The sequence below is a fragment of the Tympanuchus pallidicinctus genome, unplaced genomic scaffold, assembly GCF_026119805.1.
Source record: "Tympanuchus pallidicinctus isolate F22 unplaced genomic scaffold, pur_lepc_1.0 scaffold3, whole genome shotgun sequence".
Taxonomy (NCBI): domain Eukaryota; kingdom Metazoa; phylum Chordata; class Aves; order Galliformes; family Phasianidae; genus Tympanuchus; species Tympanuchus pallidicinctus.
In genome coordinates this window covers 71,656,447-71,684,114 of record NW_026294747.1, presented here as the reverse complement: position 1 = coordinate 71,684,114, position 27,668 = coordinate 71,656,447, and the positions used below count along the sequence as shown (strand labels likewise).

General features: G+C 41.9%; 1 protein-coding gene across 1 annotated transcript; it reads left to right on the top strand.

Moving 5' to 3' along the window:
• The first annotated feature begins 105 nt into the window (after positions 1-105).
• Positions 106-19,578, top strand: GJD4 (gap junction protein delta 4). Its single transcript, XM_052692917.1, has 4 exons — positions 106-9,173; positions 11,309-11,453; positions 11,659-11,784; positions 14,664-19,578. Exons 3-4 carry the CDS (start codon positions 11,721-11,723, stop codon positions 15,851-15,853), a joined length of 1,254 nt encoding a protein of 417 aa, XP_052548877.1. The 5' UTR covers positions 106-9,173; positions 11,309-11,453; positions 11,659-11,720; the 3' UTR covers positions 15,854-19,578.
• Positions 19,579-27,668: the final 8,090 nt, after the last annotated feature.

Here is a 27,668-nt window from a genome sequence, read left to right as displayed (position 1 = left end):
TTTCTTTAAGTTTTGCCATATGAATCCTCTACATGTAAATGGACGTTTCTTTCCCTCATGATTATAAAATAATTCTTTGCTTTTCCTCCTGGTTTGTTCCAAGTTTGCCAAAAAAACCAACAACCAGTACCTGTCAGGAAATCTGAATAAGTGTCTTTTGTTTGCAAGGTATTCTATGCCATGTAATTAAAAATGAATTATTATTTAGGATTATGTTGTGTTTAGTGGAGTTTTTTAAGCGTTGCTATATGGAAAATGCCATTGCAAGATTAGAGTCACCCAGGGCTTGAGAAATGAGGTTGAACCAGACAGCGTTTTCATTGATAGCAGAAGTAAATTGTGGTTTTCATTTCAGAACCCAAAACAAAATTTGCTGTAAGTGTTTTCTGGATGAAGGTTTTCACTATTGCTTTGGTCACCAGCTCGGAAACAAAAAGGTGTGGGTGACATACTAAACCTGTCCCTTCAAGTGCCATTGTCCTAATGAGTCATTTTCCTCTGTTGAGCCAATGGGGCACTGGGTTTGTTGCTTATGCATTGATAACTGGATAAATATTTGGAAAAGGTTTCTTCTAAGAGTTGGGTTTTTTTCATGCATCCCTCTGCAGGCTGGAGATGTTTCTCTAATTCCTCTCTCCATCTGAAGACTTATTTATATTTCATTTTATGTTTCTTTTATGTTTTCTTGTCAGCTGTACACTTCATTCTGATGGATGCTTTTGAGACTGAGAATCTTGGAGTCGTGATGAAGTGCAGATAAAAGAAAAACTACAAGAAACATTTTCCCCTTTCATAAGCCCTATCAGTCTTTTGAACGATGCACATTTATTAACAAAATGCAAAATCCGATAGCAGGGTAATGGGATCCTTTTCAATAACTGTGTTTTTTTAATTTGCTTTTCAGTCTTTATGTGAGAGAGGAAAAGATCAGCATGTGTAGCTTCATTTACCTTGTAGTAGTTAGCTGAGTTTATCACATAAAGTAAATGCGTGATGGGAGACCTGCTCAAGTGTTTTTGAAATCTTAGTTCAAGCTTTGTTTTTTATTGAACACCTCTTTCTCTGTTTCCCAGCTTTGTTAATGCTGCAAACTTTAGGCACAAACTAAAGGTTAGAAGGAGCAAAAGTCTCGTCAGAAAAGAGTGACAGTGTATTGGTGGCAGATGACAAAATGACATCTGGGAGTGTTGGCTACATGTAAAAATAGCAGTCTGTGGGAGGGGACAGAGGAATTGAAATGACAGAACAGACGAAAAACAAAGCTTTAGCAGCTGAAGCAACAAATTATTTACAGCAATCCTTTGCTGATAATGAGCACTGCATTTTCCTTTGACATGTTTAAATTACTAATTAGGGTGCTGCCCATCCGCTGCTAACTCATGTAGCGCTCTACTTCTCTGAGGCACATTTAAAGAATTTACTCAACCTGGCTTTTAGCACTTTCTCACTACTGTTTCAGACATGCTTCTGCAATCTGATTTTTGTTTTTATTTTTAACTTGAATCCACAGTTCTTGAAAACACCTACCTACCTCTGCAGTGGAGTGCCCATTTAGTATCTCTAATATGTTCTGAGAAGACAATGCAAGTTTGAACACTTCTCTGTGATTCTCTGTGATCTATTAAGAAATGTTAGTAGCTACATCTGAAGCATGCAGCAAGTATCTTTCTGCTGTTTGCTTTTTCTCTTTGCCAACTGAACTGCATCTTGAGGAAACCACAGAAGTGGTGAGAGTTGGAGTTGGCTCAGCTTACAGGTACTGATGGAAGATACGTAACAGCTGCTGATAGGAGCTTTAAAAAAGGAAACAAAAAAAATAAGAAGAGCAGCTGATTATAATGATAGTTTTGTTGTATATGAACCTGCTTTTCTTAGTCCTCTTTTAAGAATCTCCAAGAAGCGACTGGTAAATCCCAGAAACACTGTTTGAAAAGTAAAGCCAAGAAAGCAATGCTTGGCTTAACTTCTCTTGTCTGGGCTTAGGTCGTCAGGCACAATAGGCAGGAAGGCACTTTTAAGAAAGGCAAGTGGCAAAGTGGTATTAATAGGCTGTTCCTCTTGCATTTCTTTTTGAGTGATTGGTCTGATGCAATTTGATGTAAAGGAGGATGGCTTTTTCTGTGTGTGCCTGTTACACCATACGTAATATGCTTCAGCATTTTTGGGGCAGCTTTAAACTGTGTTTTAGTTGGGGATACTCTGGTGATGACATGCTGAGCATGCTGCTTGCTCTGGTGATAGGTGATCACGCACTTACATTTCCCATATGAGCTGTTCAAAACCTCTGTGAAGACTTTGTAAAGCTCACTCAAGACACTGGGCAGAGTCAACTGTGAAGATGTTTATGGTTTCCACAGACTGACAGCAACAATTAACCATTAGCAACAAAATGTCAAGTTGTACTTATTGAACTTTCTGGCTTGAACAGTGAAAGACACAGTTACAGAACGTCTTTTTTTGGAGTGCTATGGTAACTAAAACAATAAAATTTTATTGGTAGACCTTGCACTTTTTCCCCTTTGGAACTGGCAGGGAAGCACCTGCTTCAAAAGTATATGAAGATGTAGGTGGCTTGCTCTCCTCAACGAGACATTAGAATACAAGATTTCCTTTGTGTAAGAGATCCTGTGACGCACTTTGAGTCTAAAGCTAATTCTTCTCGTTCTTCTCTTTGTGCCCTTTTATTTTAAATACTAGTTCAAGTTATTCTGTATGTAAACAGCATGTTGGCAACTGGCAGCTGTGATATACTTGCTGCCTTCTATTTAAATGATACTGATGATCCTGTGATCATACTCCTGTGTTTCATGTCTTTCAGGCATTCTAAGCATTCTTCTATAGAAACCAGAGGGGTCAAAAAGATGGAAATTGGAGTGCTACAAAGGTTAGAAAGAAAAATTAGGTGTGTGGGTAGTTCAACATAAGGAAATAAGAGGATAAATGTATTTGCATCTCCTGCAGTGCTAATAAATAAGAATGTTAATGATGCTTTGAGTAGCTTGACAATGATAGATTTCTTGGAGAAGCAGATTGAGGGGTACAGCTGTTTCCTTTAAAACACACAGGATGTGCAGATTGTATTGCCATAAATCCTAGAAGGAGGAAGACCATGTTGTACTGAGCAACATCTGAGTCTTGAATATCCTGCATTAGAATTGCAGTATTTACCTCAGTGTTGAGTTGCAATCTGCAGTTTTTCTATTTCAGACTTGTTTAATTTCAGACATAAAATGAATTCTCCTTGACAATTTCATTGTGTGTGGGCAGCTATTTTCAGAATTAACTTCATTAGATAAGGAGTTTTTATAGTATCTGGTAATAGAAAAAGCATTATTTAAAGTGTCATTTGAACCTGTTTGCTCCCCTGGAGAGAGCATTTGTCTGGGCTCTGCAGCTTGCTAAGAGTAGGTAAACACAGTGGTGCAAGAGCTTGTTTTTTGGAACCATCCCCTCTGTGTTGTATCGTGAATCTGGGTCCATGTGCTCCAGCCTCCACTCACACAGGGTTCCCCAGAGCACATTATCCAGGCCCACTTCCTGGCAGCCTTAGAAGAGCTCTGGGGAAGGAGAGCACAACCTCGGGGCCAGTACTCCATCACACATGCAGCACAGAAGAAGAGGAAAGTGCATTTTTAGAAATTACTGTTTTTACAGGAGAAGATGGCTGGAGCTTTAATTTCTTCAGCAAACTGTTACTGGCTTGTTTTCAGTGTTTTCATAAAATGTGCCTAAAAACAAGCGTGGTGTAGTGCGTTTTCTTGAGTGCTGTCCCTCAGGATTTCCACAGGATCCCCCACATCTCTTTTTAAGGTGCCCTCATGACATCGGGCTGCAGCAGAGCTGTGCCAAGTGATGGCTGCAAGGCGTGGGGCTGAGGCCAGCCTGCATCGTTGGGCACACCACAGGGCAGGCCTGGAGTCATAGCTGTTTGTCCGTCATGTTGCAGAGACCCCACTGTTCCCCACAGTGTATGGCAGCTCTTGATGTGCCCACAGACCTGTGGATGGGGTTGTGATGTTTTCACACAGGCCAGGTCTGCCCTCCAGCTACAGCAGTTGTGTCTGCACTAGCAGCACTGCCAGCCTTACTGCCAGATTGCTGCTAACTGAATGTGGATATTACAGCAGGAATTGTGAAACCTTTTTTGCAGAATGTACACTGGTTTTGGCCTTGAACTGAAGCAGCACAAGGCCAGCAGCACTAGTGGAGCTGGAAACTCTAACTGGTGAATTGGACTGCCTCAAGGCAAGAAGAGCAAGAAGAGCACGTTAGTTGAAGTGCAGGTTGCTGTTCCCTGCTCTGAGCTTCTGGCAGTTTGGGGTAGGAGTTAATGCAGATTGCTCTTCCCAGACTCCACAGAAAGGGGTCTTGGGGGTCTGCCATAAGGTACTAAATGGGGCAAAGTTTGCTAAACAGCAAGTGAAAAAACCTCTAAGTCCCTGAGACTAAAGCTGTCAGGAACATGGTTATTTGCAGCAATTTTGAAGATCCAGCATTAGGCTGGATGTCAGTGCATGTCAGTGCAGAGCAGGTGGAAGGATGCACTTAGCAGTTCTGTTTTGACAGTGCTACCAGCGTGAAGGCACCAGGCATGCGTGCCCCATAGAGTGGTCAGAGCACTGCAGCAGAAGGATGGGCTGCATTTCATCCCCCGTGCCTAAATGGTCCTGAATAGGACCCCACGTCAACCTTCGTTCCCACTAATGGCATGGCTTCCCTTACTGCCAAATCTCCTTATTGCTTTGATCTGCCTCAGGTGTTGGCAAGGCATTCTCACCAGTTGTATTTTGCTCTCTAAAACAGCAGAATAAATCACTTTGGATCCATGTTGCTCCTTTTGGATTATGGTAAGATTTTAAATGAGAGTCAGTACTGCACTCCTATTAATTTTACCAACACTGAGGAATGTGATCTTTCTCTTTGAAATGAAAATCCTGCTTGATATAATACATTAAACATGAATTCTATCACAGTTTAACAGGAGAGTTCCTCCTGTCCTGCCCAGAGTGTTCAGAGTTCATTAGCAGTGATTATCAACAAGGCTCTCTGGGAGAAAACAAAGCAGGAATGATGGGAACGGCAGAAAGGTGTGTATTGTGAGGCAGAGCTTTGAGGAGAACAACTTCACCTCCCAAACTGATCATTTGTTTTTTTCCCAATATTAAGGCGGTTGGCCTACACACAATTTGTTTAAACCATTTTCTACACTTTAAACAAAAGGCTAATAGCAGGTCACTGATTAAGGTCAAATGAAAACAGAGTGAAATCAAGACCAGGTTCAAAAACTCCTTTTTGCACTGTCCTGTTAGTGCTGTGTGTGCAGAAGTAATACGTCCATCCTGACAGTGATGCAAGAAATCTACTACTATTTTCTAACTAAGAGAAAGGCTAGATTATTTATTCATTATTTTTCAAAATGTAGCTGGAGATCAAAGGCTCATGTTGTGAAACAAAGTGATGAATGTACAGTCTTTTTAGGGGAAAAAAATAAATAAATAAAAAAAGTAAAGGTCTTGTTACATACAAGATAGAGCTTTCAGGTTATTTAAAATCATATTTTTAAGATGTAGTTGAGATTTAAAAGAATGTTCCTTTGGACTTTTGCAGAGAAATGCATTAAATTTGGAGAAGACATTTCTTCATGTGCAGACACCCCCGCTCAGTGCTGACTGCAGTGATTCCTGAGCTTTGAGTCATGTGTGAAATGGAGGGGAAAACATCACGTTTCTCTTTTCAGCTCCCCTCTTTCACTTTTGTGCTCATGTAGCCTTTTTCCCATGGTGCCAGTGCTGGGATTCTGTGCCTGCTATCAGTGACCATGTACTTAGATTCATCTGTCCATAGTAAGAGAAAGAGCAGTATCAGTGTTCAGTAACACAGACAACAATATGAGTTTTGTTTCCTAAAATGATCAGCCATGAAATACAAGAAAGTGTGAAGATCTCTTATTTTAATTCCGCTGTGGCTGCCTGTATGTTATATCTGATATGACAGATTTATTTACTGATATCCAGAACCAACACAATAGCCCCTTCTGCTCAGCCTGCTGAAAGCTATGATCTGTTTGCTCCCTGCACTGTTTGTGCTGAGAACGGAAACTATGTAAGTACTAAATTAAAAATGTAGCCAGACAAAGAGATGCTTGATAATCTTATTAAGAAATCTCTTCCCCAGCTATTTGAACAATTTCCATAATATCAGCACACGATGCTTTGAAGTTATATGAAAAACCCCATTTGCAAACAATGTCCAAGCTATAGGAATAGGTGGCAGTCTGGCACCTCCAGCCGTGCTGCCACAGTTCCCATCCTCACAGCCTTGTGTGCTGCTGGGAGAGGTCCCCTGTGGATGTGTGCCAGGCAGGGCAGCCCACTCACTTGCAGTCACCTTAATGCCTCTTCCACACCTTGTCACCTAGATGTGACAAGAGGTTGTGGATGCTCTGATCCTGGAGATGTTGAAGGGCAGGTTGGATGGTGTCCTGGGCAACCTAGTTGAGTACCAAATGTGGAGATGTGTGGCCCTGCCTGTGGCAGGGGGGTTGGAGCTTGAGTTGGAACTCCTTGGGGTCCCATCCAACCTAAGCTATTCTATGAGTGTTTTATGGTTACCACTCCTCTTTTGTTATGTTCTGGAAGATGCTGTGCTGTGTATGAAGGGTTTCTGCTCGGCGACCTCCACTGGTACAGGGGAGGAGTAGGTAGTAAGAAAAAAAGAATAAAATGTTCATCGTGCTATTATCAAGGTGTGGCAAAGCAATCCCTGAAGGCCCATCTGATTGGAAATGTCCTTTCTCTTCCTTTTTCACAAACAAACAGGAAAACAATTGGAGCTGCCTGAGCTGGGCACCAATGAGGCCTGTCATCACTAGCCTGTGTAAAAAATTGGAGATCACAGGACTTTACAAACTTTCAAATTTATATTTGCTGTATACAGAAATATAAATGTAAAATTTGATGTCAAGTAGATGTTGGGGAAAAAAAAGCTGGAATTTTGTGTATACTAGATTTTTGTGTGTTGCAGCAGAGCAAATTAGTAATAATATCATTTACTAATGTAACTACCTTTTTTAGCAGGAGTTAAACAGATGTTAATAATGTGGTTTTGAAAATCCCATGGACTGACTTTGTGCTTTCATTGCTTAGTAAAATTAACTACTTCTGAAGAAATTGGCCCTGAGATTCTGAGTAGGAATATACTTCCCATTACTAAATTTCCCTTCATATTAGTCTTGAAATGTTTACAGTTAAGTTCTTGGTTGAATAATGTTGACTTTTCTGAATGAAAACATGAAGGAGAAAGAATTTTTCAGTTTGTTGACATCATAGAAGAAGACTTCTTTGAGGAAGATGACCTTTCTGAACCTTCAGATATTTATAAGGGGATCTGCCTGAGGCAAAGTAAAAGAGAAATCTGAATACTTGACAGTACACAGTCTAACATTCACTGACCGAGCTGAAGAAGAGGCATACAAGATGCTGCAGGCAGCAGGTGTGAGTATCCAAACTGACCAACATGTGGAAATTACATTTAAGTCCAATCCATATGAGCAGCTAAAAAAGAGCTGAATTCCTCTGTTCTGGATGTGCTGGACTGTTTCAGCCACATGTGCTCTGTATTTATATATGTCCAAGTATGTGTGCACAGATCTCCTTCCCGGGAGTGGAAAGAGAACAGCAGAGGAAGATGGACAAGTTCTTTGAAAAGCGCCTGAACAACGCCCAGTGGGATCGCTGGGTTTGAGGCCAGCAGTGGGAATAGGAGCACCTCGTTTAAGCTCCCGTTGAATTGTTCATGATGGAAAGCATTCTCCTCTCTATTGCCTCAGTGCATGTAGGCTCCATGGTGCTAATTCCTGAGTTGCAGTGTTCTTGTTTGCTCAGTGTTTGCACAGCTTTGGCACCTGTTTTATTGAGGACTGCTGATAGGGGATCTCCAGGAGGCACACAGAGGTGCAGAGGAAACATTTATTCCTGCTGCTTTGCTGCTCTTGTCCTTCATGACTAATTTGTTCTCTTTCTCTCACCTTTCTGCTGTATTTCTGTAACTTAAAAAATAAGGTCACCTAGGCTTTTATTTTAATATCACTTAGTGCCCTTTCTGAATGTTTTTTTTTTTCCCTTCAATTTATAGCTCACTCTCTGAAGAGATTTACTGCGAGATTGGCCACTAGTAGATCATATTTGCTAATTAAAAAAAAATTGACAGATCTTATAATTAGACTTTAAAATGTTAGGTATGCATCCAATGTTTTTCTTTCTTAAATAAAAATCTACCAAAACGCTACACAAAAATGACAGCTCCTTTTCCATATTAGGGAAGTGGTAACATTGACCCATTTTTACCTTAATGTTAATTAAACTGTCATAAGGAGTCTGTGATGCTGTTGGCAGGTGCTCTGCAGGATGCGGTCTCCTGTAGTAACTCTCAGTACAGTACCCCTGCATGTCATTAGTGTAGATGTTGACTGGGTGAAACAATAGCAGCTGGGACTTAGGAATACTGGAGTTGCTGCTGGTTTTGTCGGGTTGGGTGTGTGGTGGAGATGGGCGGCCTTCAGGTGACTGATTTGCTCCTGGGATGGGAAGTCTTGAAGTGGTTCAAGGCTAACTTTGCATTACCTCTTAATATGTGAGCCAATGACAGAGCAAAGTGGCTTTGCTGGGCTTTTGTGTCAAATAACCCAGGGGACTATACAGGAATGTAGCTTCAGTAGCTCAGAACGTTCCAGTAAGTCACTCACAGTGATGGAGTCACATCTGCAAATGTTTGCAGAATCAAGCCCCCCCTTCGTCTGTGATAAGGGTTTAGAAATGTAGACACCAGTTGTGGATTTTTAAATAGATTTAATTGCATCTTCTTAGGTTTCATTGTTGGCCTGTGAAAGCTTTCCTGTGGCTTTTAAAGACCCCTTCTAAAATCAGCCATGATAAGATAGCTCTGGATTTTGAAGCTTAGCTTTACCCGAAGCCACGTCTGACTTTTCTGTGTGTCTTTCCTATTTAACTACAATTAACTCGAGCTGAACTTTATCTCAGCCTAGGAATAGCCGTCTGTGGGATGGTAGCACGTGAGCTGGATGGAGGGGAGGATGTGCCTGTTCACAGGTGGCACCAGCCCATCTGTGGTGCTGCAGAGCCAACATCCCTCTGCTGGCAGAAGGACTGGCACAGGTATGTAGAAAACGTGATTACTTTTGAGGTGTCAGGCTGTGTTGGAGCAGTCCTGGAGCAGCCGTGGTTAGGCTGTGGTTATGTTCCCTGCCTTCCTTTGACCAACCTGCCCCAGGCCTCCTCCTTCTGCTCCCCACCCCTGCCTAGAAACTTCCTCTAACCCCCCAAGCAAAAGCACAGTCTGCAGCTGACACAAAAACCACTTAAAAACCCTAAACCTTAACTTGTGGTCACCTGGAGACTACCACAAAAATCATGTTCCCTTTTGTGAAACCACATGCATGGTTATCAACTACAAAAGATACTGTGGAAAAGGATGGGAAAAAAGACATGCCACAAAAAGGAGAATTGTTGGACTGAAGTCAGATATGAGTCTGGAAAAACTAAAATAGAAAAGCTAAAGTTGTCTGGAAAAGCTAAAATAGAATTTAGGCTTTCTGACGTAAATCCAGCCCTAAGTTAGGCTGCGTGGTGAGTGTGGAAGGTGATGTTGGTTTCTTTTCTTCTTTTTTTTTAATATTCCAGAAAATGGGCCACCCTGCCTCAGCACATCCTGCCGTTGCACCAGATATGCTGCCTGGTACAGGACTGGTACAGTCCTGAAGGCAGCAGTAAATCCCCAGCAGTTATCCTCTTACACAAATGGCAGAGGTCTCTCACAGCAGTGACAACCAAGGGTATTTTAACCAGCAGTGTCGACAGGGACAATTTATGGCCTATTGTGTGAATGCAGCTGCTGAGCATTCGCACCCTGCCGCCATCTTGACATTCCTGACTATTTTTGATTACTGATTTTGACAAAGGATGTTTAACAAGAAGACCTTCATATCACAACACATTTTTCCTCTCGGCCATTTGTACTTTTTCCCTTCTCTGTTCTCTTCCACCAGTTTTCCTTTCCATACCTCTCACACTTACACACATCTCGGAAAAAAAAAAAAAAAAAGGTGTTGGAGGGAAAAATGAAGCTAAAACTAGCATCACATGGCATAAATAAAATTCAGTAACAGGAGTGTTTTTTCAGCAAATATTTTACATAGAACAGTTTCGAAAGTAATGTATTTCCTGTGTTTACTGCTATAGTTGAAAGTCTCTTTACTCAGTCAATGAATAAAGAGTTATACCATGTTTTTAAATGCTATCCTTTCAAACTCCACTTTTAGGGTCTGCGAAGAATGAGGCTCACAGAAAGGATGCTCAGTGTGCTCTGCTGCGAGATTACACTTATTGGGACTGTAGAGCTGGGGACATACTGTCTTTGCACAGTTACATTCTGCTTTATTAAGTGATAATTTACCTTTTAAGGCTGGCCATAAGCACCTCAAGAAGGAGGATCAGCCACCCTTCATGGGCTGAAGGATACATGCAGGGCTGAGAAGGAGACTGCCCTGAGTTCTCTGGTTGTCGTGATATTACTTTTCTCCCTTGTTGTATCCCACAAAGTCTTTTTTTTCCTGCTGTTTTACTACTTACTGATGAGATTTCCTGGTAACAAGAGTCCATATTATGGACTCTGTTTATCTCTATTACAACACAGATTAGAAAGGACAGAATGACAGAAAACACCCCATAGGGTTCTGAGCACTAGGTGGAAAGCAGTAGTAGGTTATGTTCTCAGGACGGTGGGGTGTGGTAGTGAGGAAAAAGGGGCTTGTGTGTTCTTCCACCTGCAGTTTTCTGGAAGCATCCATGGGGCATCCTGCGTGACTTCAGCCATTGCCAGGCATTCATTTTGGAGCCACCAGCCCTGCTATTGCTGAGTGATGCCCCAGTAACCAAGTGTCTGTGGGAGAAAGAACTGATACAAAGCAGCTCCTACCCTGTGTTTAGTAAAGGCTTCCTCCATTTCTTGTCACTCCTGCTGGGAGTCTCAGCCTGCAGGAGAATTTTTGGCATGGCAGTGATTGACAAGGCCATGATGTACTGTCAGGGAGGGTGTGTTTTAGAAATAAAGTTGCTTTGAGGAATTGCAATGGAACAACTTCCATTGAGCAGCTGCTAAACAGAAAGTTGCTTTCAAATACAGCAGTGCTCGTTCTTTCACCACCCTTTTCTGTCCCTTCCTCCATCTGTATTTCTCTGGGGAAAGAGGCCTCATTTAATTCCTGGTCCATGTTTTTCTTCCCTTTCCCCAGTCCCTGCCTTTCACCACTGAAACATCTCAGCAATGCCAGGAGGCTGGTATGCCCCAGGAGGTTAAGAATAGTCTACAATGGGAAAGATCCCTCCTGTTGTTGTTCATCTGCTTGCAGTTGTCTGGACAGAGGATCCACGAAAGAGGTAAGTGCAGTGGGATCTGAACAGCCAAAGCTTTTCCAAGGCAGATTTAAACCCCTGGGAAGATCTGTTCTCATAATCAGAACTATCAGTCTTGTTCAAATCATCAAAGCAATCCAGCACCAGTAACACTGTTTGGGCTTCATTTCTTGCTTTTATCTTTGATGCTTATCAAATTTATTTCTTCTTTCTTTATTCCCTGTCTAAGTTTGACCTATTTGGGAAATGCCAAACCAGCTGAGCCATTAGGAGCTGTGAATCTGATCCAACATGGAGCACTGGGACTCTCTGGGATTTTTGGTTGTCACTCTCAATTATAATGTGACAATTATAGGTGAGTACTTTAAAACCACTCTGCTCTTTCTTTTGCTGCTCCTAGCCTGAAGCTAAGTAAATGTCCTCTAGATTGGACAACTGAGCATTGACTTTGGTCTTCCACTTTGATTTCTAGTTATGCTTTTGTGACCTTTGAAGAAGAAATTATTATTTGTATATATGATGTAAAAGTGGTCAATGTGTTTCTTTTTTTAAAAATTGACTCCTACTTCCTCTCTGATGGACATTTTCTGAGCTTTAGGAAAGAATTTTGGCATACTTTTCAAATTTGGCTTTTGATGCCCAAGCTTCACATCAGCTGTAGGGAATGTTATATGGATTGTTGTGAAAACACTCAAAAATAATTCTTCATTAAGAAGGGAAAAAGCTTCTCTTTTACAGGAAGACATTTGCCTGTGGTTAATTACCATATTATGCTTATTCTTCTTCATTTTTATAAATGAGTAAAGTTCACATGCATTAAAAATAAACAGAAAACAAACAAGCACAGTCTGTTTTTTGGCAGCAAAAAGGGGGCTGAGTGATTCTTTTCTTCTTGTTTAAATAAGACATCCTCCCTCTTCCACAGGCTGCTTGGAGTGAAGTGTGAGTCAGATAAAACCTCTTCAGTCCCACCTTCACTCCCACCACAGGCAGGGGCTGCAGCTTGTGCTGCATGCTGCAGGGGCAGTGAGGACTGAGCCATTAGGGAAGGTGATAGCTGGAGGGTTCTCTCTAAAATGAATGTCATACTGATCTGCTTCCTAAGGAGCCATTGATTTATTTTTTTTAAACAGCACTCCCTATTGTACATGTTCTAATTAAAAATGGATAGGGAAATGGCATGTAGTATCTTGATCTTAATTAACAAATGTGCTTCAAACACTCTGAGGTCCTCACAGGGAAAAAATGCAACCTCAGTATGAGGCATCGCTTTCTGAAGGTGATGCTTCTTTACAGCTGCTGGTTTTTATTGGCCAACAGTGCCAAAAACAGGGCAACAGCACAGCCTGCACAACAAAATACAAGGAGCTGAAAATACAGCAAAACCACTGCTAAGGTTCAAGTTATTAAAGATGAAATGGAAAGGCCTCCATTTATTTAGATAGTACATTATTTTGCCTGGAGCAGCAGGCTTCTGTGAGTGCAGTTTTACTGACCCAATCCCGTAATCTGTCCATTAGCCACTGAGGGTTTAAATGGGGCATTCAAGTTGTATGTTCCATGTGATAATAGATATTAAATAATACTACAAAAAAATGTGGACAATTAAGATTTTTACCAACTACAGAGAAATTGTTCCATGGGAAATGGCAAAAAATGTTGTTCAAGACAATACTTGTAAAAAACTGTGTATTTCATAGAAAAAAAAGAGTTTGGGGATCTGATCTTCTAAAATACTTTCAGGATATGTACTGGTGCTGTTTCACAACTTTTGTGCATGTGAGATGTACAATCACTATTTGTGACTTAAGGTATCCAGTGCATCTCTCAGCTGTTAACCGCACACGGCACGGCTTCCACGTAGTTGCCGAGTTGCCATTTGTGCATCTACTTCTTAGCTTTTTCTTTTGATTTGAACAATCAATTCCTTCAAGTACATAATTAAACTCTTTGCTCTTTTCTGTTTGTTTTGTGTGTTTGTGTGGTTTTTGTTGTTCCTAATTTTTTTTTTTTCTTTCTTTTTTACTTTTTGACGTGTTTTAAAAATACATGAAACTAAAGCAGAGGATTGTTAAATTAAAAGAATTTTTCAAAACCGCATACAGAAGCAGTGACAGTACTCAAAAGGAAACCTGAGAAATTCAAGTGCTAAACTTTACTTCAAATGTTGAATTTTTCTGTGTATTTTTGTGTTTTGACCGTATAACAGATTGTTTGCAGACTTCCCAACCCAGCTCAGGAAAAGGACTTCTGTGTTAAAAATAGCTTTGCTATCCATACAGCGATTTCTGTAACTTTACCAAAAAACCTTTATGAAAAACCTACCCCATCCAAAACTCCTTCAAGAAACTCTCATGAACAACAAAGTCTCATTCTCGATATGTGACATGCAGGGTTACAGTTCCTGATTTTTCAGTATTGCTGGCGTGATGGAATAAGGTTAAGTTTTGATCTCTCCCTGATTAAAACAACTGTTTGAAACAATTCAGTAAAAGACAAATAAAAGTGTATGGAAATGCCAGACCTGTAAGGCTTTACTTGGTGTTAATACCGGAGGGAGCTTTTGGTCTGAATGGAGAGAGACAGCATGCCAAGGTGCAGGATGATGGGGAGGTATGCTCAAGACAAGGCAACCAGAGAAGTAATACAGAGAAATGACAGGGTTCTTGTGTGAACGCACAAATGCACACTTGTAGTACATTTTGAATAAACTTCCTGGTAGCACCTGTTAGCTAGCTCATGAGTAAATACCAGTCTAGACACTGCAGTAAGCTTTACATATGATTTCATGGCCAAGATAAAGAACAAATGCTACATCACTCAACAATTTTTGGGATCTACAGCAGTTTCATGCCATATTAGTTGATCAACATCAATACAGTACAAAAATCCAGGTGCAGAAGTATGAAACCAAGCAAAATGGGAATTCTCACACAATTCATTTTTTTTTACCAGATTTAGGCATGTTCAGAGTGTTATTGTTAGGCAGCATTTTCAGTTTGCGTGGCTTACTATATGTCAGACTCCTACACTGTCAAGTCTAGACGAAAGTTATGGAATATGCTGGCTAACACATTCACACAAGTTTCAATCCCAGCCAAAACAGCCAAGGAGGTGCTTTTCAAAGAGGAAACCAACTTCAGAAGTATCCTTTCAAATGCACTGTATACAGAGAGCCTTCATCTACCTTCTCTCCTTCTAGTGCTCTACTCTTTTTCTTTTGTTCTCTTCTAGGAAAGATCTGGCTAATGCTGGTAGTTCTGCTGCGAATGGCAGTGGTGGTGTTAGCAGGCTATCCACTCTATCAGGATGAACAGGAGCGCTTCGTCTGCAACACCCTGCAGCCTGGATGCTCCAATGTTTGCTATGACTTGTTCTCTCCCATATCTCACTTCAGGTTCTGGTTCATACAGACTGTGTCTATCTTGCTACCTTACACTGCATTCAGCGTTTATGTTCTGCACAAGGTAGCAACGTACATTGTCAGAAAGCACTGTTTGGTGCACGGGTGCAGAGAGAATAAGGGTTTATCAAACCCCAAAGACCTGAAGGAACGCTGTAGGAGTGATCTTGTCAATAGATTGGATTGTGATGTGGACAACCTAGGTGTCCTCAATTTTTCTGGGGCATACGCTGTTCATCTTTTTTTTAGGACATTGATTGAGGCTGCTTTTGCAGCTGCACAGTATTTCCTCTTTGGATTTTTTGTTCCCGAGCGCTTTTCCTGCTACCATTCACCTTGTACAAGCACAGTTGATTGCTACATCTCCCGGCCCACCGAGAAATCCATCATGATGGTTTTCATTTGGAGTGTCACCAGTCTGTCCTTTCTGCTCAGCCTTGCTGACCTTGTCTATGCTCTTCGACAAATGACAGCAAGAAGCCAGAGGAACAAGCAGCTGGCCAACTCCCACAGAGAGAATGAGGGCCTTTTAAATATTCCCCCAGCACAGTCTGGTAGTTTTTCCTCTCCCCAAAATCGAGACTGCCAAGCACTGAATGGCAGCCAGACCAGCGACGGCTCCTGCTCACTTCTCTCTGAAGAGGAAGAGGAGGCTGCTCTTCATCCTGAAGAGGTCTCTCAGCAAGCTGCCAGCACTAACCTTAACAGCAACAGCCATAAGCCCTGTGTGTCAGGAGATCTTGCTGTTAAGCAGGATAGCATTGAAGAACACCTGTGTGCTGCTGGTGACCAGCAAGGAACTGCATGCCAGCAAGTGAGACCTGGGCTCCAGCAAAGCTTCGTTAAAGATACTGCCATGACTTTGAGGCCTCAGATCAAGTCTCATCTTGGAGGTTCTTCCTCTGTAGTTCAGAGCAAGCTTTTAGGATACTGCCCTTCAGCTGAGCTAAAAAATCCTGATGCGCAATCAAATTATAGCAGTACTAGTTGCTTGAGATTGAAAAAGTCCGAATGGGTATAGAGCCCTGAGAGCTCCCTGTGCTTTGGCCAGCAGGACAGATTACTGTGCTCCTGAGGGGTGTCAGAAAATCACAAGGGCAGAGACTTGCTGCTTTGCTGTACGTGGCTAACCAAAGAAGGAGAAACAAACCTCCACTGAGCAGGAAGAAAAAGCTCAAATGAGAATTTAAAGGATACTGCATTAACTGAACTGTTTTTATGAAAATGTAACACATTTACACTTTTCCAGCTATGACTCTAAAAAGCTGTGGACCGTGACTGACCAGTTGTTCTAAGAGTTCATTTGTACAGTTGTTTGCTCTCACCTACTGCAACAGATTGAACTTAGGAAAGGTGTGACTTCCAAGCACACTTGTATGTTGTCCACTTTCAGAGGGTTAACTGATCTCTTCACAATCATAGAATCATAGAATCACAAGGTTGGAAATGACCTACAAGATCATCCAGTCCAACCGTCCTCTCATTACCATTGCCAGCACAAGCACTAAACCACATCTCACAGCACGTCATCCAGGCACCTCTTGAACACTGCCAGGGATGGCAACTCCACCACCTCCCTGGGCAGCCATTCCAGTGCCTGACCACTCTGAGAGAAAAAGTTTTTTCTCATGTCCAACCTAAACCTCTTCTGATACAACTTGCAGCCATTTCCCCGGGTCCTGTTTGTTGCCTGGGAGAAGAGGCCAAACTCCTCTTCACCCCAACCTCCCTTCAGGAAGTTGTAGAGTGCAATGAAGTCTCCTCTGAGCCTCCTCTTCTCCAGACTGAACAATCCCAGCTCCCTCAGCTGCTCCTCATAAGACTTGTGCTCCAGACCCCTCACCAGTTTCATTGCCCTTCTGTGGACATGCTCCAGGGCCTCAATGTCTTTCCTGTAATGAGGAGCCCAAAACTGAACACAATACTTGAGGTGCAGAGATATAGTAATAAGCTCCCTAAGCCCACTCTAAGAAAGGACAAAGCAAGAGTAGGTAACTAATAAAAATGATTGTGTTGTAGCAAAGAGTTAATATGCAAAGAAAGCCTGGATCTTAGATTTTTCTGTATTGAAGACCGCACCTGCACTCATTAGCAGCACCACAGCAGTACCTTCTCTGTTCCTGAGATCAGCTGGCACAGCCTGTCCATGTCTCTGTTACTCAGCTTCATGAACTCCAAAATGAGATGGCTACATGGTTGATTGCTGAGCTGCAGAGCTGCCCAGGAAGCAAGCAGCAGCAGCTTGACAGTGCGGGGCTGAGCTCCAGTGCCTTTGCCCTGGTATTACTTACTATATGTGATTGTAGATCTACTAACAACATGTCTACAAAGTGTTACACCCTAATCTGAAATAGTCACACTGGGCTCCCTATTTCAGCAGGGATAATGATTCATCTGATCTGTCCCAGGCATCCCTTAGGTTAACGTGAGTCACCTTCTAGATGTACCTATTTCTACCATTATATGATTATCCCAGACCTGAGCTTAAGGAAAATGATTTCTAATCCCAGAGAAGGATATAGCAGCAAGATCTGTGCAAGTACTCACCCTCTCTAACTGACAGACACTAATCATTGGAAAACATGTCTAAATGGGGTGAATCACAGAATAACTTATTGCTGTCACGCTTTGTGCTTTCCTTCGATATGAATCCTCTTGCATTTACATAAGCGTGGTCCAGCAGTGAAGCACTGCAGTGTGTGAGCTGAATTTCCTCAAACCTGGTAAGTGAGTGTGGGCTGTAAGCTGCGTACACCTGCAGTGGGGGTGGGTGCAGAGCAGCACGTGCTTGGGGAATGCACAGAAGAGCCTTTACACAGACTGCTCTGCAGGGTGACACAGGCTGGTGTCAGCAGCCTGGAACTGGAGCAGTTCCCCTCTTAGACTTACGCAAAGAGAAAAGAAGCTGAGAACCAATTTGGCCCTCACTTTGCCATATAACATTTATCTAATGACTTAAAGGCTGGCTCCTCACCAGTAACAAGGGAAAACAGCTTTCACTTTTGTCCTGTTCTCTGCTGTGGATGCACATGCCTTTGGGACAGTCTGGTTCACAACTCTGTGTATCATTCCTCACACATACAAGGTAAAGATCAGCACTTAATGATCCCTCGCCTTCTCCATCCCTTCAGGAACTGGGAAGCTTACTGGATGGCAGAATTTACTTTTGTAAAGTACCTTGCCAACCCTGAAGTGTGCTAAAGAAAGCCTTAATTGCTACTTTCTAAGCAATGTTTTCCCCTTCGTTAGTTGTGTTTGTTTCTTTTATCATGTGTGCTTGCTGTATGTTTTGTCATTTCCAGGGCAGAAGTGGCATTAATTATTAAATTTATCATAGGCAGAAAAACATTAAATATTTAAATTCCTCATCCTCCAAAGCCTCTGTAATGGGGTGCGTGCTGATTACCCACACCAGAACTAAAGACAGCAACAATGAGACCTTTTGTGATTCACTGCCTCTCCTCAGCTGTGAGGAGCAATGGAAGGAACAAATGTGGATTCAGGCTGTCGCGTACATCCCTCGGTGAGAGATATAAATAGGATGGGATAAATAATAAATGTACTGTGGCTGGACACAGTTTGCTTATTTGTGTCCTTAGCTAGACATCTTTTAGAGCCTCATTTCCAATTGAGAAAATGTTCTTTGTGTCTGGAATAGAAAGTGAAATGAGTGAAAATCTCCCTTGTTCTGTTTGTGGTTTCTGGTCTTGAAACTGCAGCCTGAGTTTGTGCCATTCAGCTGCAGGGCCTGGTGCAGCCATCAACTGCTAACATAAACACCTGTGCACTGACACTGCAGGATTCGTATGGTACATGAGGGAATAGGTACTTCTGGCATCAACCACTCACTCCTTAGGGAATGTCTCTGAGTCTTCTAATAATTCTTTGCAAGTTTTGTTTATTAAATTATGAAGGCGTGGTTTTACAAAGCTGGATGGATTTACCAGCAAGGGAAGACCAAGGGAAGATGTGCAGAGACGTTTGTACTGTTCTGAGCTTTCTCAGCTCAAGCAAATTAGAAGACATTGCATCTGCAACTGGAAGGAGGAAATACTACAGAGCTCTTTGAAAGAAGGAAGACAGGATCACTCCTCTCCTTCTACTCTCCTTATTTTCAGTATCACTGGTTGTTAAAGTACTATGATGATACGCTGATGTCATTGAAAGAGAATAAAGGAGTAATAAGTGTAGAGCAAGGAAGTAACAAGATTTTATTCTACATAAGCAAAGCTTTAGTGTTCAGACATTACTTTGTACTCAGAAGAATATTGCAAAACCTGCTTGTTAAAGTTTGCTGTGCATCTTTATATCTCTTCTTAACCCAGCTACTCCAGAAGAGGCATTTCTGCCTGATCATACCACTCTCCTACCTTTGCCCTCAGGAGGCTCTGTTGCTCTGGTACTCTAGCAGGATGTTGCAGACCTGCGCCTTCTGCGTTCTGTATGCACTAAACCAAGTATCTCTGGGAGTTTGGACAGTGTCAGCATGATTAAGAAACAACAGCAATGCATCAGTTCTATTTCTCAATATTAAATAAGATAGGTTTTAAAAAGCTGTTTCTGAACAATTTTTTTCTTTTGCTTTGTTTTACTTTGAAATATGTTTCTTAATACCAAAATAAAAGCCAAATCCCAAGAGTCAAGCAGCTATAATCACTTTCTTTCTTCACTCTCTATGTTGGGTCACTTTGGTTTACTCTCAGCAGCACAGTGGAAAGCTATGACACTATTCTCTTGTGAAGTACACTGCAGGCAGGTGTCTGGGGAATGCATAATTTCCCTTCATCAGCGGTTGCTCTCCATGAGTCTCTCAGTTCAGACTATGATAAGTGTTAAATCTGAAGTTCACACTGCAGAGAGATCCTTAGTGTATTCTTTCAAGTTATTAAAATTATCTGCCCTTTTGTGATACATCGTTATTGCAGTGATTATCTTTCTAGTAGGGATCATTAAAGAGGATATTAATTGCACATAATTTTATTTTAATGTCATTATTACAATGAAGAACAGATAAATTATTACTGCTTGTAGTATTTTAAGATGATAAAAAAATACATTTCCAAAATTAGGAAAGTTGAGTAGTTGAAAGACTGTTCTTCAACTTCTGTCTTTTGTACTGCTCTTAATAGCCTGTGTTCAGCTGATAGGGAAGTCATTTTGCAGTGCTCCTACACTGTAATTGAGTTGCTAAAATATTCTGCAAATTTGATGGTTTCTGTTCCAAGTCATAGCATGAACTCTTGGTTTGTGGTAATTCTGGAAAATGAGTTTGGCAAGGCAGAAATCTGATCAAAAAGAATGAATGGTATCTTTACGATTCGTGTTACCTACCATGCAAGTAGCCAGATCGCAATCACATAGCCTTGTCTGCTAGCTTTGGCCTTTCCTTCTCCCACTTCTGTTTTCTTTTAATAGGACAAGAGGTGATGGCCTTACATTGCTACAGGGGAGATTCAGGATGGATATTAGGAAAGATTGCTTCTCAGAAATGGTGAAGCATTCGCACAGACTGCCCAGGGAGCTGGTGGGGTCACCATCCATGGAGGTGTTCAAGAAATGTGGAGATGTGGCACTGAGGGACACAGTTCTGTGGGCAGCGTGGATCAACAGCTGGACTAGGTGATCTTAGTGGTCCTTTCCAACCTTCATCATTCTATGATTCTTCCATTTGGGTTGGACAAGCAGCATATTCCAGAACTCCAGATCTCCACATTATTAGCAGTGATTTAATTACAAGATTTCTCATACAGTGCTAACCCATAGAATCATAGAATCCAATGGCTGCTTTCTAAACCTGAGCCATTCACAACATAGAAATGTCTCCGATTCAGGATCTGCAGCTAGAATTTGGAGTACTGGGTTAGCTTTGATAGACAATTTCCTGAGTGAAGATGATGGCAGACTCTGAGCTTTTCTTTAGTTCATATAAGGTGTCCTCAAAGAAGAGGGTGGAGGCCCAGACTCAGAAATCCTCCACTTCTAGCTTTCCTATATGCATAACTTTTATCTTGCCTATGAGACTTTAAGCATCACTCACCAGGGTATATTTTGGGGATTTTCTCTCTCTGAAATTGCTGCTTTTGGCAAAGAAATAATCATAATGATAGAAACAGAAAACTACATGCTGGTAGAATGACTTTCTGCATTCTCCTCTGGTTTCCCTCCTTTTCTTAGCCATAGTGTGCAATATGGAAATAAAACAACAACAGGATATAACGTTTCTGGAGCCCACTCTAGAAACAAGGCTTGCTAAGCAATGCCTTCCTTGTCCTCACAGACGAGATGCCCAACCTTCCTGCATTGGAAGATCATAGACACCGTGATCACTCCTTGTTTCTGGCATCTGCTTTTTCCTGAATCTCTGTGCTGTCCTTGAAAGGCTAGAAAAAATATTCAGAGGCAGGCAGACGGGCAGCACATTGGCTACAAAAATCCACACTTTTCTCCTGCTTCAGCAAGCCTCTTCCTAAAGAAATGTGAACATAAACTTGGAATATATCTAACACAATTTATGGAATGTGGTGCACCAATAGATAGCTGTTCACACAGCTTCACCAGAGACTTTTACATATTCCTCCATGCACAGTCTAGGAAAGATCCCAATCTTTCTTCCGACTGGAGAAAACAACAGAATTTGAACTGCAGCAAATTTTATGCTCCTGTGGAGAGTAACACTATTTGATATTCAAAAGACTAAATTAAGAAATGATCTAAACAAAGCATTTTAGTGTGTGGCTTGTTTGGTTTTTTTTTGCATTGAAAATAGAGGTTGCAACAACTGTCAGCTTCCTAGCCTGGAACTGATACACACAGCTCTTTCAGCTCAGAAAAAGTCTGTCTCAATTTTCATGGTCTATTGCAATAGAAACCATGCAAGCGTGTGGATAAAGAAGAAATAATTTATCAAAAAATCTAGACAAATTACCTGTGTCTCTATGTCTGAGAGATATATTTTATCAGCTTTAGTCACAAGAACAACCAGGAGACAACCTTTAAAACAACAGTGTCATGGTTCGTATTTATTTGGCTTTTGTACTTCACCAGAAATTCTTAAAATGTTACCAACTTGATTTTAACTTGGTGGTTGGGATTTCATTCCTCCTCAGGACAATATTTCTCCCTCCACCTCCCCCCCAAAAAAAAGATCTGTTGCTACAGTAGATTTATTCCTAGATGAGATTCCTAAAATATTTCTAAAAAGATCTGTCCCAGAAACAATTTGGCTTAATATATTTTACCTCTTGAAAATCTTTTGTCTGGCATGACCCAAAGTGCCTATGAACTGAAGACAGAGGTCTGGTTTCAGCGAAGCTCTTAGGCTGCTTACTTCTGTTCTAACACCTGTGGACAGCACTGGGCAATACTTTTTGCTTCTCCCTCGGTACCAGGTGGGTTCCACGAAGCAGAAGGCTGTGTTTTCTGAGTACTTTCAGCTGCATCCCACACGGGGCTGCCAGATCACAACTCAAAAAGCTACAGCCTTCACTGCCTAGCAGCACTACAGCTCCCACCATTTCCAGGTTCTTTTGCAATCTGTGCTTCCAGAAATGAGGCAGAACTTGTTTACCAGCCTGCCTGTGTTGCTGCACTGATTGTATCTGACTCTGTGGGCATACAACCCACCAGCAGAAGCCAGCCAGTGCTATGCAGTTACCAAAGAAACTTCCTGGTATTTAAGAGGTTAGTTACCCAAGAAGCAGGGAAAAAAATGACAATAAACATGGTTTTACCTACCATAGAGAGCATTCCCTCTGTTGCTTTTCCCCTTGTGGCCTGAATTGATTCCTTCCCTCCTTTCCCTGTATTATGTGAATATTTTGGGGTGAGGTGAGTGTTCTTAAGAGTGTTCAAGCAAGATAAGATACATATATACCCTATCCTGCTCTTCCAGCCCCTCCAACTTTGTCCAGTCATGCCTCAGTCCATGCTAAGTCTATTTCCCAGAAGGGATTTCAGCACCTTCCTTTGCTGTGGCCTTGGCATTAGCTTACACTGACTGCTTTCTGTCCATCCAGTGCTGCCTCTTAGTATTTTGCATTTAACTGCTAATCTGGGGAAAGAGGCTCTGATTTTATACCTCAGTACCCAGTAACTGGAAACAAATGCCATCAGGAAGGGTGGGTGTGTTGACAAAACTTACTTAAGTCCACAGAGAACAGGAAGGGGGAATTCCTCTGCTGTGGTTACAGACCTCGTGGAGATCTGGGATGACTTAAGTTGGCTCAATTGGCCAGGCTTATATCTGTGAGAAAAACCTTTGCAAAAGCTGCTTTAGACATCTGTACAAACTCCAGCACAGGCCAAGAAGCATTACTATCACAAAATCCGCCCAAAAACAGCCCTGCAAGCATGAGAGGATTTTGAAAACACTCTTTCATGGATTTTCCCATTAGACTGAATTCACTTTGCTGTTACATCTGTGTCAGCTGTCCAAGTGCTTAGGCAGGCAGCTGTCAATCTTCCTTTGGAGACTGATCTTAAAGAACAAAGGGGGCTTTGTCCTTCTTTTAAAGATTTATGTATTATTTAGGGCCAAACACATGGTGGTATTAGTCTGAAGAGGTCTACAGCTGGGAAGACTTTTCATTACTTTGACTATTTTTCATAAAAAACAAGTATCTGTGCCTCGCTGTGTGGTGCCAAGTTCCCTTAAACCCTGTGCACACAGGAGACAGAGTCCCATCTGTCAGACACCTACTGACCATGAGGAACAGACAGCCTGTGGGTGTTTTTGGAAATGGAGTGCTTCCTCTTGGCTCGCAGTCCTGTGTGAGTAAGGACAGGAGAGTTTATAGCCCACAGATCTGGTGCCCAGCCCAGGCTGCACCCCCATTGCTTTCCTCCTATGTTGCAAAGTAGGGGTTAGGGTCAAGCAGCACATTAGGGGACTGCATCCACAGTGAGTGCTAAGGCAGTTCTCAGGTAGTGCTTAAAAAGGCCAAACTTGTGTGCAGGACCTCCATTCCTCACTGCTCTTTGCTCTTTATCAGTGCTTAGCTATTTCAATTAATAGTGTTTCACCAAACATTATGTTGAATCGTGTTAATATTTTATTTGAACATATTTGCTGCTCTCTAGAGGAACTGTTGGAATTTACATGGTTTAAAGATATGCTTAAGCACTTTAAGCCAGCCTACAGTTTGGATAAGTGAAGAAAATTGAAGAAGCAAACAGAAATAAAACCAATAGCCTCCCTAAATGGTTGTCAGGAAATGAAGCTGCCTCAAAATAAATTTTGAAGTGTAAAATAAAGAATAGAGAACTAATTTACTGCAAAGAATAATAAAACAAGCAAACAAACAAGAACAACAGAGCACGGATATCATTACAGATATGGAAACAGCCAAAAAAAGATGACACTAAAATAACACATTTTAAGTAATCAATCAAAGATCCAATTAAGAATAACCACTCCCAAATCCCCAGAATCAATGTACTGAGTGCTCCTGAGTGGGTCAGAGGCCGCTGGCTGAGAAGCTTCCTCTCCATTGAGCAGTCAAAACTGGAAGTTGTACTAGCTCATGCAAAGGCATGATACAGCCCAAAAAATGGAGGAAACAGCAATTAGAGAATGTATCAGTGAAAAATTCAGATGTTACAACAGAGCTGTAACAGATAAAAAGAATTGCCAGACTCTCAGGGCAGGAGAGTAGCCTACCTATATTTCAGTGCCTATCTGTGAGGGAGGTGCCCACACTCCCACCGCTGCTACATTAGTCCTGAGCTCAACTGTGTCCTTCACTAAGCGTGGCACTGGCAGGGGGAGAGATAAGGAGTAAAAACTGAGAGTATGAAAATATCAAGAAATGTGTAAGCAATGATTAGAGCCAAAGGACTCTGGGACTGCTGCCTTTTACCAAATGGGATACTGCTTTTGCTCAACCAAAGACAGAGAAAGCAGTCAGGAGAACAGCATTGCTATTGAGCTGAAATACCTTTTGTTGAACATTTTCTTGGTAGACTTAGGAGAAGAGCAGAAAAACAAAAGCACAGCAATCATAGATTTCAGAGATTTCCAAAAGGCATATTGCAGATCTCCGCTGCAGCATTCTGAAAACTTACACAATGCCACAGGAAGAACTGACACAAAGTCTAACATTCACAAGCACAGCCAATATTGGCACACACTGGCAGAGTTCTTGCAAGTTTCATGTGTATTGCTGCTAATAACTCACTTGAGAGGGACCACAGTTACACAAAAAGAAGCACTGTGGTGTTACAGGAATATGCTAAGAGATGCAATTACATAGATCAATTAATGCTTAAATAAAAACTAAAAGATTGTCCAGAATTGACAGAAATACACAATCAGCTATTATCAGGAAATACAGCATATCAGAGTCTGCCACTGCACTCACTGCTTTGAAAAATACTCAGACACATTGCACTATAGGAGATGCTAATTTAAAGTTTGTTGCCCATTGTTTGTGGCCACTGACTGGAAATGATAACCAGCGGGAGTTTCTTCAAGACAGTTTTTATTTTCTTAAGGACAGAATATCATATCGCTTAATGCAGAGTAGCATAGCCCTTTTCCAAGAGACTGCCACTATCTACATCTAACCTTATCTTAAAAATCTGCGATTATTCAGCTGGGATTAAATCAGTATGGAATCTATGCAAGTTGCCCTGTGAATGTTCACAGATTTTTTTCTCTGTCGGCTTTTGAACCTTACAGAAAATTCTGTCCTGAGTAATTCTTCATTAAGTTCTTTTATGACAAGCAGAAATACATATTTATATAGAATTCTATGCACATTTATTATATTTGTGTTCATATTTTAATACCTAATTCTAATCTCTCCTATTTTCCCAGAAGGAATTGCATGTGAAAGCACTGTGTAAATTTATGACTTAAACCCTAATTCAGAAAAGCACTCTTGTTCAGACCAACATTTAAGCACATTCTTATTTTAAGCATCTTTTAAAATCTCACTCAAATCAATAGGAGTTTGGCATGCACTTAAATAGTCCCTGCCACCCTACATCTTATGATCCACTTCTATTCAAGAAAGCAATCAAGCACAAGTTTCTGAATCAGGATCTAAAGGTATTCTGTGAAAACCGTTTCTATTCCAAACTCTACTAATAAATTAGGGGTTTTGTGATTTTGTGCTTTTTTTGTTTTTGTTTTTCATTAGGAATGTATAACGTGAATGTGCTTTACTTCATGTTAAGCTGCAAAGGCCCATTTTATACACTGCTTGTTAAATCAGATTCTAATGATTCTTTCCTTCATGCAAATCTTTCCTCTCATTCATGGATTGTATTTAAATTCTGCTCAGCTTGCATTCATGATGCCTTGTCAGTGATTTGCATTGCTCTGATGCGTTTGCCCCGGCTGCACCCCTCACTCACTTTGGCTTGAGAACATAGAAGCCATAAATAACTCTTCAGCCGCTAAAAACAACACACAATTCTGGTACACTAATGAGCTGGAGGATGGCAGCAGCAAAACTCCTCGTGGGCCTCTGGTTTCCTGGGCTGACTATTCCTACGTCCTGCTCTATATCCTGGAAAACTGTGGTTTTCCTAATTACTACAGGCAAAATATTGCTTCCCTAGAGTTTTAGGGGGGAAAAAAAAAGTAATTTCAGCTTAAAGATCACAGTGGTGAAAGTGTTGTGCACAGGAGCACATTGCTGCTGCCCAGCTCTGCGCTGTGGCTCCAGATGGCAGCAGCGTACAGGAGCACGGCACAGAGCTGCAAGCCTGGAGCTGGATGGCAAACCGTCCCTCGCCTTCCAAAAAGCCAGGTTTCATTTTATTCCCACCCACTTTTGGTCAGGCGGCCAAGGAAAGCATTTTGCTTCATAAGGCAAATTGCTGCATTCTTTGATTTGCATCGAATGAGGCCATTCCCATTTCAGCCCCGGAGCAGCAGTGAGCGTGCCGTGCCAGACATGCCTCCTGGGTCACCCTGGCTCATGGCACCAAAACGGCCATGTCTAATTCCAGAAGATATAAAAATGGGACACTGTGGCTGATCTACAGACCTCTCTCGTGGACTGCTTCAAGCAGAAATAATAACAAAGACTATCAAGCTTTCTATTAAAAAAAAAAAAATCGGAGGTGTATTTTAGCAATTTGGAGGAAAGAACACACTGCTAACACGTAAAGCATGTATGAAGCATCCCATAAATCATATGAAGTACAACAATGCTTGAAAAAGACCCATCTTCCTGTAACGCATATTAAAAAACATAGGCTGCGTGGGCTGGGGCAGAGGGCCCGGGGCTGTTGGAGCTATGAAAGAGGCGGGCAGCAACATGAGAACAGCCGCAGGCTCCTGCTGGAGCAGCGGAAGGGACGGTACTGCAGTGTAGGGATGCGGTGACGGGAATGCGAAGAGCAGAGGCGCGGGAAACGCGGCCCGGGATGCAGGCCGGCAGCAGAGCCGCGCAGCTCCGCCTCTGGCTGCAGTTCCGCCCGCCGCCCAGCGGAGGGCGCTGCCGCACGGCCGTGACGCGGACGACGTGTCAGAGTGCGCTCGTAAAGTGCGCTGATCAGGGCCGGCAAGTCCAGGTTCTTCTTCTAGACTTGGCACGTACACTTAATTAGCCCGAGTATTGCTGCAATTTTTGTCTCGCAAGAAGAAATTTGACTGTTAATTCACTGATGAATGTAAAGTGTTTTGAGATCCCAGATAAAGGGCTTGTGGGAGTGAGAAGGTGTTACATCAGCCTTCAAAAATCTCGGGTTGGCTCCTGACCTCAGGTACCAGTTTCTGGAGTGATTTGACTGTCCTTAATCACCTGCGATGACGGCTCCGCATTTTAATACCAGACACTGAGTATTTCCATTCCACCAAGCATTTAAGATGGGTGAACCCCTCT

Coding starts and splice junctions, on each gene's coding strand:
- GJD4 (XM_052692917.1), top strand. CDS start 11,721: ATGGAGCACTGGGACTCTCTGGGATTTTTGGTTGTCACTCTCAATTAT. Junction 11,785..14,663: donor TTATAATGTGACAATTATAG/GTGAGTACTTTA, acceptor GTTCTCTTCTAG/GAAAGATCTGGCTAATGCTG.